The 14,985-nt window shown below is 41.9% G+C and overlaps 1 protein-coding gene across 1 annotated transcript in view; it reads right to left on the bottom strand.

The window, feature by feature from the left end:
• camk1db (calcium/calmodulin-dependent protein kinase 1Db) overlaps window positions 1-12,178 on the bottom strand; it is a 38,153-nt gene extending 25,975 nt beyond the window's left edge. Inside the window, exon 1 of the mRNA XM_033635464.2 lies at window positions 11,465-12,178. Coding sequence (XP_033491355.1) covers window positions 11,465-11,559 — 95 coding nt within the window. The 5' untranslated portion in view covers window positions 11,560-12,178. The remainder of the gene's footprint in view (window positions 1-11,464) is intronic.
• Window positions 12,179-14,985: the final 2,807 nt, after the last annotated feature.

Genomic DNA, 14,985 nt, shown 5'->3' with positions numbered 1-14,985 from the left:
AGAAATACAAAACATGCTGATAACAGCTCTTCAAATGTGAGAATTTGGTGTTCTTTGGTCATATATGATAGTTAACAAAATATCTTTAGGATCTGGACTGTTGGCTGAACTAATAAAACAACATGAGGATGCCAATTTCATCCAGTTTTCTCCGCTGTATAATATTTCATAGACTAAACTAGGGCTTCACAACATATCCCTTTCAGTCGTCATTGCCATGTCAACTTGGCAATAGAAACACCGTGAATGATATTGCACTCTGGGATATTTTGAGTCACTTGAGAGAGAGTAGCAGTAGAAAACTGCACTATAAACTTTAACCATTATTCTTTTTTTATTGGGGCCTTTGTGCTCGTTTTTGCCACTGACAGGCTCAGATTGTTAATATATGAAAGTCTTACAACATCACAAGAAAGACCCTACAGAGAAATGAAACATTTTTCCTCACCTTACGCTTGTTCCAGTCTATTTTGTGTCCAAGTCTCGCTGACAAGAAGTCCTGTTATATAATATCTCATGGGACATAACTTGTTGTGGGAAATAAATGGTGTAAATGTGCGTGAGAGTTTGAGAGAGTAGTGCTGGTAATAGTTTATGTTGGAGTACAGAAAGCATGTCTCAGTCTTATCTAAAAGATTTTCAGTGTCACAGCTGAATATTTAGCTGATTTGTCAGCGAGACTTTCTGTGTGTTGCAATCCCCATTCTGCCATACTATATAGTGTGCCAGAAGAAGATTTAGTGTGTCCCAATACATACTATGTCAAATGCAGTATGCCAAAAATACCAGGATGTTCTACTACATCTGGTCCGATTATGCAGTATGCAAGCCAGGATGCTTTTCTGACCCACAATCCTCTGTACAGGGGACGATAGCTCACATTGACTGAGCCCAAACACCTGACAGCTTGACAACTTATTGACAGCTGATTGACAGTTATCAGAAGTCGCAATGACGGCTGATGGCCAGTCAAATAGTAACAATAGGAATATCAATTAAGTGAACAAAATAATCATAAATATCACAAACAACAAAAGGACATAACTATAAAAATAACAATGAAAGAGAACTGCAGATGTAATTTCACTGTCACAAATATAATATGTTCAAATCTACAATCTGTGTAGTTATAACTTTAAAGTTAAACTATATACACTGCAAAGTAACAACAGCAGAGCTATCCAGGTTGATCTTGTATCTGTATCCGTAAGTGGCATTTGTTTAATCTCTTAGGTAATGGAGAAAGTAGTGTGTCCCGATTGTAGTAGTACAGTACAGTACGTACTTTTTAAGGGCAGCTGTACCTACTAAAAGTAAAAAGAAAAATTATGTGATTCGAAACGCACCCCGGGACACCAAACAGTCAACAACAGCGAAAGGTAAAGAAAAACATTTCTGTGTAGGGCGCTTTCTGTAATGTTGTAAGACACTCATATTAACAATCTGAGTCGGTCAGTGGCAAAAACAAGCACATTTAATGGGCGTAAATTGACGAGGCACACCTGCCCCGAGTGGTTACACTGTAGGCTGCAGCACACTCTCTCAATACTGGATCGTTGCACTCACAACTGTCTTAGACACCAAAACCTAGGAAAATAGGGTCCAGGTTGAAAAATACAGGAGTTCCTCTCCAAGTATTTATCATGATATTCAACTACTTTATTGCATATTGCATATATTCCTCTTATTGTGCAGCCCTAGACTGAACAGTAACTCAAGAAAATGATCAGATTTATTGATAACAGTTCCAGCAAGTGTTATTCATCTCTGCATTAATCCCAAATGTGATGTGATGGTGAGCGTTAAATGATGAGTGAAAGCTCTGCCTAAACTGGACCCTTTATTGAAACTAATCTCAATCTATTACGCAAGACAAATACAAGTGTATGGCTGCAAAAATGTTTCTGACCCAGTGTCACACAGACTGCACAATCAAGTCAGCACACTGACTCACTCGGTTGAATAACAAAATATTTGAATTTTAAGTTCTTAGAGCCACAGAGCTCCCTCTTCACGGCTCTTGGATGACGGTATGAGCTCTGTGTGTGTGTGTGTGTGTGTGTGTGTGTCACACAACACCACCACACTGTGTGCAGGACAGCCAAGCCAAAGCGGCTGACTAATGTGAAATATGAATGTGGGCTGTGCTCTGTGTGAAACCCGCGCCTGATGCTGCAGATGCAAAGTAAGGTGAAGCCGTGCATCAAACAATCATCCAGAAAACTTTTTAAAGCCGCGACCTCAGCCGGTCGTGCTTTGGCAATTATGAAAATGAAGGGTCACTGATGATGGGAGACGTTTTTTTGATGGAGAGAGTGGGGGTGGGGGTCCAGACGATTAAGTCTGGTTTATTCACATTAACTGTATTGCGGCGCTGCTGAGTAATCACACTGAACCATCTTGTGTAAGATGCATTACAGCGGCCTGTTACACAACATATGGGATGGAAAGTCAGACCTAATAATCCAGGTGGAGTGATCACTGGTGTGACCTACTGCGGTCAAAGTCACTTTTCATCACTGCGACTACAGCTTCAAACAGAAACATAACAGAGGGTGTTATCTATGCTTAAAAAATGCAGGTAAAATTAATGTCTACAGTTTTTAAAGGAATTATAATCCAGGGAAAATGTCATTAATTTTCCTTAACATAATTACATGCATATAAAAATAATCTGTCATGTATAGTAAACATAATTGTACACATTTTATCTAACATCTCTAAAATATGGAGATGAAAGTTTTGCTGGCAGCAGACACCTTTTACAGTTACACAATATACTTATTATTTTTTAACAGACTTCACACCACCATCTGCTCAGCTGCGATATGCTACGCTGTCTACACAGAGTTTTGTAAACTGTATAGTGTCAGCCAGACAGACGAGGTGAAAATGACACCGTTTCTAACGTTTCTGCAACATGCATCATTATTCTCGCCATAATCTGGAACATACCTGCACCTGGATCAGCTCTCTATGTTTGCTGTAAAGACTCTGTATAGGGGGCTGTGGTGGAAGACGTATTTAGATCCTTACATTAGGGAAAAGTCCTGATATAATAATGTTAAAATAATTTATTATAGCAACTGATACTGGACTTTTGAGTAAGAGTTTAAAACAACTGGATAGCAACACATATCGGTCAATTTGAGTGGTGCACGGATCAAAAAGCCAATGGGATTTTTACATTGGGTTTTGGATTATTGCAGAAAATAAGATCTGTGGCAAACAAACATCTATAATACTTAGCGTGTTTTGTTCAGCAAGATAATCTTCACAAGTTAACACCACATTTATGATTTATTTAAGTATAAATGCAATCACCAGAGGTAAAAAGCTAACATTAGGCTATAAAGCAACAACACCACGGCCGCATGACTTCAACGTCGACACCACAATGAGGCTGTAAAGCTATGTTCTGCATGATAATGTTTTGTGGTCTCATTTAGCCACTTGTTAGCAACCATATTTTTTAAGACAGACAGACCCCACAGGCTCCAGATTTCTCCTTCGTCATTAGCTCAAGGTCCACACAGTTTAATACATTCAGCATTCTTGCGTTTGGCCATGTCATCAAACTAGTTTGCCATCTTTGTCAGGTATCTGTCTGTTATTCACTCACTCTACAGCAGGAAACAGCACTTCACAATAAAAACTCAGTGCCGGAAATTCACTTTTATTCAAGTTTTACAAACTTGATATGTTTCAGAGTCACTTGTGGTCCACGCAGAATTGACCATGACCCACTTTTGGACCGTGACCCACCAGTTGAGAGCCACTGTTTAAAGACACATAAAAGCTTCAAAATTCACGAGTGAGGTATTCACTGACTGTCTCTAAAGATTGTGTTAATCACAGACCTTATTTAAGGCATCTAACAAAAAAGCTGCCGCCCTGACCGCTGCCATACACCTGTGAGAGAAACCGCACCAGCGCAAACCTACCGCTGCCTTATCTTCACAGCAGGCCCAGTTTTTGGGCTCATATTGGTAGGTTCCGGCAACAAGAAGCTGCCAGCTGTAATCTGATTGTCTCACCCAATTATTTTACAATCAACAATACCATCTCTGTTGGGTTTTGTCTTTCAGACCTCTGTGTTTTCCGCATCTGAAGTGAGAGTCAGCTGATCAGTGTGTAAAAAAGGGCTACAGATTCATGAGGTAAAAATAATACCAGCTGTCACGATGTTGTCGCATCTTGTAAAAAGCACAAGATGCATAAAATGGTGCCACTCAAGTTAAGTACGAATGCCACAAAACTGTACTTGAGTTACTTTCCATCACTGCACAGGAGTAATGTCCTTAGTTAAGTTGTGGTTTTCATCTCTGCTTCTTGTTGCAACACTAGCCAACACTGGTTTTCAGTCATTCCAGGTAGTAAACAGCATTGATCTGATGCTGCAGAGTTAAATCAATTCCAATAATTCAACAAGAATGAAATCCAGAAACTCTCACAGTCCCAACACCTGAAGCTGGAAACCATTACCTACCAACACACGTCTGTACCCGAGGCTACTTTGCAGGAATGTTGATCAAACAGAGAAAGATGGTCGGTTCACAAGGCAATGAGAGCTGATAACATTCACAAACAACCAAAAAGCAAGAATATCTATCGCTCGAGGGAAATGTTTGGCAGATATCTGTCTGAAGCCACAGATCTGCCTGTCGGAGAGAAGCTGAATTATTTTAATAAGGGGTGATTATCATGTCCTGTGCTTTGATACAGGGCAGTCTGGTACACTTCAGCTCTCTGAGTGCAGAGGATGGTACACTGTGGCTTTGTTGGTATTCAATGTGGTCAGAGGGACATGAATACAAATGGAAACTCGGAGGCACAGAACATACTACGCATATCTGACTCTCCATCATTGTGGTCAATGACAAAGTACCTCCACCCACAGTGAATGTAGCTGGAGGACAGTGGTGGTGGTAGGTAGTGTCTTCTTCAGAAGGAGCAACCAAGGACTTACATCATCCTAGTTGCCTAGCTGCCATTTTCACTGAATCAAGGACCCAATGAGTCTCTGCACAAGCTGTGTTTTCAGAAAATGATCAATGCACAGAGGCAGTCACTTTAACACATCTCGGATGGATTTGTCAGGGTCAGTTTAATACCCAATGTAGAGGCCTGTTTATTTATCTATATCAAACTCAGAACTCCTTTTTCTCTTTGTTGGCAAAAAGAATCATAAAAATTAGGCTTCAGGGGGAAATCAGTGACATGAATGAATCAGCTCAGCTCTGAGTGATCTGCAGAGGGAGATCACAGAGGACAACTTTAATCTGCAAAAGTGGGATTCTGCAAAAACATGACAAAGAACTTAAACTGAAAGCATCATTTTTGGACTGCTTTTTATCCATGACATTTTAATAAATGAAGTATGCGTTTCTCAAGTGATTTAAATGATTAAAATCCCCCTCCAGATAAGTTTTAAAGGTGCTCTATGTGAAATTCAGAGTGTATGAGTTGTCTCGACATGTTTCTCAGAATGTAGGTGGCTAAATCAGTGGCAAGCAACTGTGCTAACGTCATAAACAGCGCTAAACAACAGCAACAGTGCAGATGGAGCCTACAGTGTTAACCAGGGGCGAGCTGGAGGCTGGGTGCTATGCTTCAGCAACAACGCTGTACCCATTTCTGCAGTAACCGCTGTATGAAGCAGTGCAAAGTGGCGGTGATGAGCGAGCCAGTGAGATACACACGCACCAATATGCATGCACAGCTGGACCAGCTTACCATTGGCTCAGATAACAAGATACACACACAGATAGCGTGACTTCATTCTCTGCTTAGTACGCCATTATTTCACTACATCTTTACATGGCATATGGTGGTTTGCTACTATATTAATGCTCAAAATGTCACATACAGACCCTTTAAAGAATATAAAAAGATAATATAAGATAATATTTTGTTGTTTGTTTTACCTATGTTAAAGGTGAAAAAGAAACCCTGAAAGTGGCTGGAAGCAGATCTACTCTTTCTTCCTCATTGAGAAATTCTGGGTCTTCCCCCATGCCCCACCCACCAGTGCCGATTGCATTCACTTTCTGCTTTCTCCAGCACTGGCACAGAGCTAAAACAAAGTGTGGAGACAGGCCTGGCTATGGGAGACTAGTGAAAGAGCAGTGGCCATTAAGACGGCTAACAGTAGCATGAGAGGAAATATCAGAGAGATTCAGCCGTACATGTCAGACCCAGACTCAGATGAGAAGACTGTTGTTCACCAAAATCAGCAACTATCAGACGTATTAGAACCTAAGTGCAGTTAGCATCTTTTATCTGTTTTTGTTGTTTGGTGTAGGCTAACTGGCAGTGGCTAACAGTGTGTTAGTGAGTCTAAAACATACAATGTCTGCTACAATGGGGTGTTTGGTAGACATCCAACATCCAAATATGTGAAAACATCTCTCTAGTAACAAACTTTCCACAAATTCAAGTCAATATAGTCGAGGTCAGACATTTTAGGGGACATAAACAGAGGAAAAACACATTTTGGAGTAGAGGGGATCTTTAGCTGTGTTGCAGTACCCAACACGTACTGGATTTCTTTTGGGTTGATGACATGCTGATATCTGAGAGTTGCTATATAATGATACATCCGTCAATTTTCTTTTCACTGAATCAATATTTCTATATTAACAACGGATCACAAAATGTAAGGGGTCACTCATAGTGAGGAATCCGCAGCTCTACGGAGCCTTTGAGCATTTTTCAACTCATTGTTCAGCTGTCTGGCCCACAACTTAAATTTTGTGGTTCACTCTCACAGCTCTCATAGCTTTGCTCTACGCTACCTGCCTAGCACCAGACAACGTAACCAGCTAGCTGGTGAATATAGTGGAGCATTTAGCTGCCAAAGGGTCAGATATTTCCCTCAGGAGTCGGTGGAGACCAAAAACAGAGCTAAAAGAGAGTAAATACTGGACTTACATTCAACATGTGGATGTAAACATGACTCCAAATTAATGATAATGTTGCTCTGTAAATACTGGATGTTTAAAAAATCAACTTAATAAGTGATAATATGTCTATCTTGTGTTTGCAGCTTGTTTCTGTACCCAACATATATACTGCCAAAACATTTTACTGTAAAAAACAAATTTGTTACAATGACATTTTTAGGCAGACCGAGTATTGGCCATTATGTGACCATTTCTTTGTCAATGTTTCCGCTGTCTGTTACATTTTCAAGCCCGACAGACATTGATGTTTTTAATGCCACAGTAATCCTCATGTTACCTTACATAAAAATGATGCTCATAGGAGCCACGTGCAGTGAAGTACACAAATTGGATCAGATTTATCTCCTCATTGATTAGTCAGCTTTAGTATATTGGCAAAAACGTAACTCAGACAAACATCCCCTCTTTGAATAGCAACCAGATTTGTCCTGCACATTTCCAGCACCACCCCCTTACTGGGATCTCTGAGGGTACTTGTGGTCAGGTTACTTAATTTGCTCTCACAGAGCAGCTTAAGGCTCTGAAATTAGCCACAAGGCAAAGTGGTGCTGAGGCAGGAAGACTGGCTTCAGTGGCGAAGATCTCATTAGCTCACAAAAGCGACTGCAAAGAAACACGGGAAAGAAGTGTCGGCCAAAGCTTTACCGACATCGCCGCAGGCTTCCTGCTCCCCAAACTCCTATCAATATCTAATCAGTCATAACGCTCACACACACACAGATGGTCCGGCCTCCAGCTGCTGCTGAAATCAAATCTCTGTGCAGCAGTGGTGGAAAATGTGTCCTGAGCTTGAGTACAAAATGGCAAAAATACTGTTACCAGGAAAATTACCTGCATTAAAAATTTAGCTGTAAAATTCCCCTCTGCAATATTGATCTTGCAAATAGCTGCCAGATAAATGTAGTGAAGTACGACATCATCCTCTCTGTATTAGAATGGAAGAATAAAGTCATATAATAGAAATACCCAAGTAAATTGAGTAAATGTACTTTTGCTGCTGGTGTGTAAAGACTAATGAATGAGGACGCTGCAGAGGGATGATCCCTCTGGGACGCTGATGGGGAAACCTGACTAGTAGGCTAGAGTTGAAAGGTGGAGCAGCAGGAGGAGGATAATCTATGTGTCTTCCTCTGGCCGACACTCCTTCCTTGTCCATTTTTAATCCCCAAGCAAAGCTGCAGGGCCTCTCTGCCTCAGGTGGCCTGTCGAAACACTGCTGTGCAGCAACGAGACCCTCCCTGATTAGAACACACAGGACCCAGTAAATGGGACTTTCCTAAAGTCAATCAGGACGAGTACAGGCTGTACGATATGTAACATAAGGGCCGAACAGTTTGTGGGCGAGGGATGTGTGTTCCTCCAACCTGGCCATTGTGTGGACAGTAAATCACGATGATTCACTCCTGTTATTCAGAGGCGCTTCACACATAGATGAAAGCCTTGGGGAAATCAGAACAGCCTCCAGGTAGGAACGTCTGACTGTTTAGTACAACAGATGAAGTGTCGAGCGCGCTTTATGAATCACCGATCTGTATGAGAATTTTGTGATGCTGCTCCTCAGGAAAAACAGGTCCGCGGTCATGCCAGGCAGCGCAGAATGAGGAGATGATGGTGAAGAAGGCACAGATTATTACACAAGATGAGGTTGCATGTATTACATCAGCAAACCACAGTGTGTCTCTTTTATCATGGGTGTAGATTTCAGGGGGGACAGGGGACACGTCCCCCTCAATATTTAGAACATGTGTATTTGTCTACCCCAGTAAAAACATGAAAGTAGTGGACGACTTTTCTTTTGACATTAAAGATATTTAGACTAGGGTTGGGCATGAGTTCTCGAGCACTCGTTTGGACGTCAGTATTTGTTCCAACATAAAGTAAAAGTTTAAAACAGGTGAAATCTTATTTAATTGTCGAGCTGTGTGCAGTGTATTGCTTTGCTCAGCACCTCCTTGCAACTGTGTCGCTTCTCTCGTACCCCTTTTCCACCAAATTAGCTCTGGTTGTTGAACCTGCTCTGTTCAGGATTCTTTGGACCTTGGTGCCATTGAGTAAACCAACCCATGTTTCAACCAGTTTTGAGCAGAACCATTGTGTCACCAACAGAGCACGTTGCACAATGAATAACTGAAGTAAAATGACAGCAGCAAAACGGCGGATTTAATTAGTTACCTGCGACCTTTTGTCCTGTTATAACCTTTACTCGTTTTTACCCAAAAAACATGCATGGAACAATTAGTCATAAGACTGCAGGACAGACAATTTCTCACTTGCCTTCTCAATCCACTCTTTCCATTCTGTAGAATATGACACACCCACTGATGTCGTCACGGTTCGCACTTAAGGTCAAGTAAAACTTATTTTTTGGTTGCAGCTAAGAACTTCTCGCCCTCCAAACAAACTTATATTTGGTCGAAATGCCGTGAATGGTTCAAAATTAGGTCTCGTAACCAGAACAAAATGGTTCCATGTTGGTGGTAAAGGTGTATCTGTGTTTATCATGGGACTACTGCTACGGGAGCATGACCTCTGCACCAGGGAACACACACACAAGGTGACAGGGCTAACTACTAGCATCACACGACCAGGCTGACATTAACATACCTAACAGTAACAGGACAGAGTTGAGCTCTTTCAGTGTCAGTATGACTTTGTTGGGAACGTTAGACGGCTTGCTGTCAGATGTTCGCAGCTGCTGCTGTGTTAGCTCATGCTAACCCGAGTGAGACATGCACTGCTGCAGCTACATTCCGTTTGAAGCCTTCACAGCACGCTCACTAAAAACCACATGCACACCAGTACAAGATAAACCTTTAATGCTATTTCTAGTGACTACATATGAGGCCAAATGTAGCAATGATGTCATTCTTCTTTTAAGTTTTGAGATTTAACCCTAATGCCAACATTAACCACCTCTCTTATAAGCCAACGATTCATAGCTAACTAAACACTAAGCATTTTCTCCAGGGCTTCAGCCTCCAGACCAAGAAGCAAAGGGGGCTGATGGTGGACCGATGGTGGGCGAGGCATGTAGCTTCACCAGCTGCAGCTATACCTACTCAAACTCGACAGACATTGAACTGACCTCGAGGAGAGCGGCTCAGGAGACGTCCCTTCAGCACTGCGTCTAACCTATGTAATGGCAGCAACATGTTAACTGTCAACTTATAGGCTAAATAAAGCCGTCTGCTCGATAAAGACATTTCAAACTGCACTTGTTTTTCATTGTTCACCAATTTACATTCCTATTCGAACACTATTTTTTGTTTTTTTGGGAGTACTTGACTACTCTACTCGAATATGGAAGTTCCTTAAAATGCCCATACATATTTAAACCATGAATAAAGTCAGAAAACACACACACTGGTGCATAAAACTTCCCCAGCATGCAGGAAATTAAGTGTTTGACGCTCAAAATTTTCTGGCGGCAGAACCCCAAACCCCCATATGTGCCTTCGCCCTTGTGTTTTATCATCTGTGAATGACTAAGCTTCCCAGTTTAGCTCCAAACATGATGACAAGGGGCCATTTTTAAAGAAAAAAAAACATATTTCTCCGGGGAGACCCCTTCCTCAACACGGCCCTTCCCCGAATCTCCAACAATACAAACACCACCTCATTAAATTCCTCTCACCCAGGGGAGGACGGACATGTCCTCAGGGGCCAAAGACCAGCAGGAGAAATGAGAAATACACAGTGTGATAGCACAAAGATTGACTGCCTGAGACCTTTAGCAGTTTGGGGGGGGGGGGGGGGTGGTCATCCATTCAGGGGAACACTTCCTCTGTGTCTGCAGCATAACTTATTCAACATGAAGTCAAGCAGCACTAACAGCGGCCCAAAATAAACTCTGGAATTTAGTCTGCTCTGTGATCCAAGGGCAAGAGAATAACTTCAACCCAAAGTGGTCTCTCATGATGAGAGTGTTTTTAACTGTGCAAACAAGCCAGTAAATCCAGACATCATGTTCCTCGGCTACTCCTCTGTTTGAAGAGGAGAGATTGAGCACAGGAACATAAAGTCATCACAGATGGTCCCCCTTAATTTGGGAACTGGTTTCATCACTTGCAAATAGGCCCTGCTGTCTTTGTCATACTTGTATCATGTTGGACAAATCGAGCCCCAAAAATAAATGGCTGCCTGCTCTTGTGTAGCTTCATCCCTGATCTGATCTGTGAGGAGAATAAAAACACGCTGCAGGGTTTTTTTTCTGAATGAACTGTGACATAACGAGGGGCATCACGCGTGTCTGACTTCACACATTATTGTGTCTCATGAAGCATTATTTCCACCTCCCTGCACAATTATCTGAAGGCTGGATTTAATGTCTAAGTCTAAGTTGCAAAGGCCCTTTCTGTGTGTGTTGAGCGCATATTCAACAGCTGTCAGTCTGCTCCTCGTTTCCGTTAAATCGCCAACAATGTGTCATTGTAGTCTGACGCTAATCTACACAACTGGACACAAAGTTTCTGCAAGGCTGCGTTATCTCTGTTACTCACGTGCCAAGGACTTCCTTGAAGTCAAATATCTTCTTGATATCATCGACATGCTTTTTCCAAGATCCATCGCTGGACTCGCCGTTTTCTTTCGCCATTTCGCACCAGGGGTGGGGAGAGGAGAAGAAGAAGAAACTGGAGGATCACCACCACCACCACCACCACTGTCGTCTCACCCAGACACAGAAAGAAAAAAGAAAAAGAAAAGTAGTGCACTTCTGTATATCGCCGAGGGCTTCCTGGCTCTTTGTCAGACTGTCTTGCTTCCTCAGTGCATGCATGCAGCCAGGCAAGCCCAAGGAGGGAGGTATGTCCTACCCCGAGAGGATATTTGACTAATCTGTTTGACGTAGCGGATCCCGAGTCTGAGCTTCCCCACTGTTCAGATCACTGTGACGGGGAAACACAAGGCTGTCCCCCTTCCTCCTCCTCCTCCTCCTCTTCCTCTTCTTCTTCCCCGGGAGGGATTCAGTCAGTGTCAAAGCGGCGATGCGGTGAGCTCAGGTCGGGCTGCTGGCAGGAGGATGACACTTGGCAGTCGCATCCGAGCCGCTGTGTGCCATCGAGTCACACCGACCGCCCTGTGGTTGTTATAGCAATAGGAGGAGTGGGAGGTTGCTGCTCCCGCCTGTCTATCTGACAGCGTGCACAATCAACGGTTTAAGTGTTCGCATTGCACCAAATCACCGGCCCGGTGGAAACTCTGTCGGACTCATCAGAGTTTCAGCTGAAAACACACTGAAAGCAAATGTCATGTTTGTGTCGCACTGATGCTTTCATTTTCATATGAGTTGGGATGTGAAGGCAGGGGCGCAGCTAGGAGCCATGGGGGCCCATTCACACAAGATGACCCCTGGCCACCTTCAGCCCCACTTCCACCAAACAGTACAGTACGCTACAGTTCAGTTCTGTACGCTTTTTTCCGTTTCCACTGTGAAAAGTTGTGGATGGTACCAATGGAGGTGTTCCATACTGTCGCCATTTTGGTCCCCCCTCTGTTGGGGTACCTAGCCAATACACATCACCACAAATTGACCTTTTTTTGTCCTTCAGCAACACACATGGTTGGATTTAGGCAACAAAAACATGTGGTTAGGTTCAGGAATAAAGAACAGGTTGGCTTTATAACCTTAAAGGAAGCGAACACAGCTCTCTCAGGTGGAAGTTGGTGTTTGCTGGACCCATCCACCACCTCTCCCAACAGACTTTCGCAGCCTTAACTTTCATCCTTGTCCCCCCATGTTTCCCCTGACACCATCGGACGCCGTTGAACTATAACAGCAACCAGCTGGGTATCATGCTGACATTAAAGGACACCCTTTCTCATTGGTTACTGATGCTGCAAGTCAGTGCCCAAGTGCCAGATTTCAACAACTTCGGAGTGACACCAGGCTCACCTAGCACAGATCTGGCACTAAAAGGTAGAGTTGTGAACACTGCAGTCTGTTGATTGGTCAATAGAGCACGGTCACTCTGCTCAGGGCTGAGTTGTGGCTGGTTTTGAGGCTCATGTCACCACTGTTCATACTGTGGAGAGTTTTATTAGTCAACTGTAACTATAAAATGAAAGGCTGTTTTACTGCCTCTCGCAGCAGCTGGAGTCGGAGAAAAAAATATCTTAATTCGCTGGGCTGACTGCCGGCAACTTTTAAGGTGGAACGTTAACTTGTAATGTTACTCAGTGCATGAGTTCATGACTTGAATCCATCAGCACACCTTAAATATGAACTTTGAAAATCACTTTAGTTTTTATATGACACAGACTTTTAGTAATGAGTGGATCTTCAAGCATTTAAAAATATATATTAATTTCGACCAGATTATGCAAACTGCATATATTCTAATCCTCACTCGGAGAAAAAAAACCATTGCATCGAGTGTTGTTCCTTTGGGCTACGGCAACACTAAACCCCTGAGCTTGCCTGAGAAGGACTAAATACACAAACCTGCTATTTCTAAATATCCCATGGAGAGAGACTCACTGCAGCCTGTTTTATTTTGTTCCAAACATGTCGGTGTACAGCCTCGTTCTGTGGACAATAAACGAGGTGCAGACTGATGAAGGAGGAAATACAGTGAGTGCTGGACAGAGCAGTGAGTGATAAAAGCCCCGCCCACATTTAAGACTGCTTGAGGTGGAAACACTAGGGTCTAGGCACCATTTCTGAAGGGTTACTTTTGGTTTCAAAGGTACCATACCAAAAGAGGGCTTTAGACTTTCCTCCATGGTTTGCCTGTTTGTCGCCTTGTAGAAATCAAACTGCTTCAAAACCAGCGTGTGCATAAATGTACTCTGGGTCACAAGGAGCACCAGGACAATATCCTGATGATTCACAAGGTTTTAAATGTATTTTATGTTTTTGTTTATCCTTTATTTAGCAGGGGAGGTCCCTTTGAGATACAAGATCTCCTATTCCAGTCAGTCTTAGTCAAGACCATTGACACTATGAAATAATGGACGTAGCTTCCATGACGTCAACCATTGGTTTGTGGACTGTCACCATCTTTGTTTTTCAGAGCCAGAGGTGACCATGTTACCCCAGGGATAGATAGATAGATCGATAGATCGATAGATCGATAGATAGATAGATAGATGAAATTTGGCCGAGGCATCGGCAATTATATGTTTGGCAAGTCACAGAAACAACTCACCTTCCCTGCAATGTTGACAATCTTGGAGAGCTTGTTTTCATCTGAGCGACGCCTCACATGCAGCCTGTCACTCACATGGCCCCACCCTTCAATATGTGTAACCTAAAGTCCTAATGAAATGTAAACAGGTGAGTTGTAAAAAAAGACATCCTCGTACAGTTGTCATGAATGTTGAAGTTAGCTGTAGAGACCCAAACTGTTTTTTCGTACCAGGCTGTAAACATGTTTATTTCTGCTGTAAAGTTGGACATTTTAACATGGAGGTCTGTGGGGACTGACTCGCTTTTGAAGCCAGCCTCAAGTGACCATTCAGAGAACTGTAGTTTTTGGCACTTGCCACATTGGCTTCATTTTTCAGCCTCAGAGGTTGCCGCACTGCAGCAGACGAGCATGCCATTCTGTTTTGACAATGTTTTACTATATCTTTTACTATATTTTTTACAATGTTTTTTTCTTTATTTTAATTATATTTATACTATACTTTTTCTGTATTTTTTCTATATTTTTACTTTATTTTAACTATATTTTTTCTATATTTTTACTGTATTTTGTTTTTCTATTTTTTTCCTATACTTTTTACTATTTTTTCCTATATTTTTTCTATATTTATACTATACTTTTTACTATATTTCTTTTCTATATTTAATATATTTTCTGTTTTTCTATATTTTTTCTTTATTTTCTATGTTTTTACTATTTTTTCCTATATTTGTTTCTATATATTTTATTTCTATATTTTTTCTATATTTTAACTATACCTTTACAATATTTTTATTGTATTTTTTATATTGTTTGCAATTTGTAATTTTTTTCAATATCACTGACGCACTGGAAAACAAGTTAATAAAGAGTAGAAAGCAGCACAGAGACCT

This window comes from Epinephelus lanceolatus, chromosome 5 (assembly GCF_041903045.1).
Source record: "Epinephelus lanceolatus isolate andai-2023 chromosome 5, ASM4190304v1, whole genome shotgun sequence".
Taxonomy (NCBI): Eukaryota; Metazoa; Chordata; class Actinopteri; order Perciformes; family Serranidae; genus Epinephelus; species Epinephelus lanceolatus.
The sequence above is the reverse complement of the archived record's forward strand: the minus strand, read 5'-3'. Positions and strand labels throughout refer to the sequence as shown.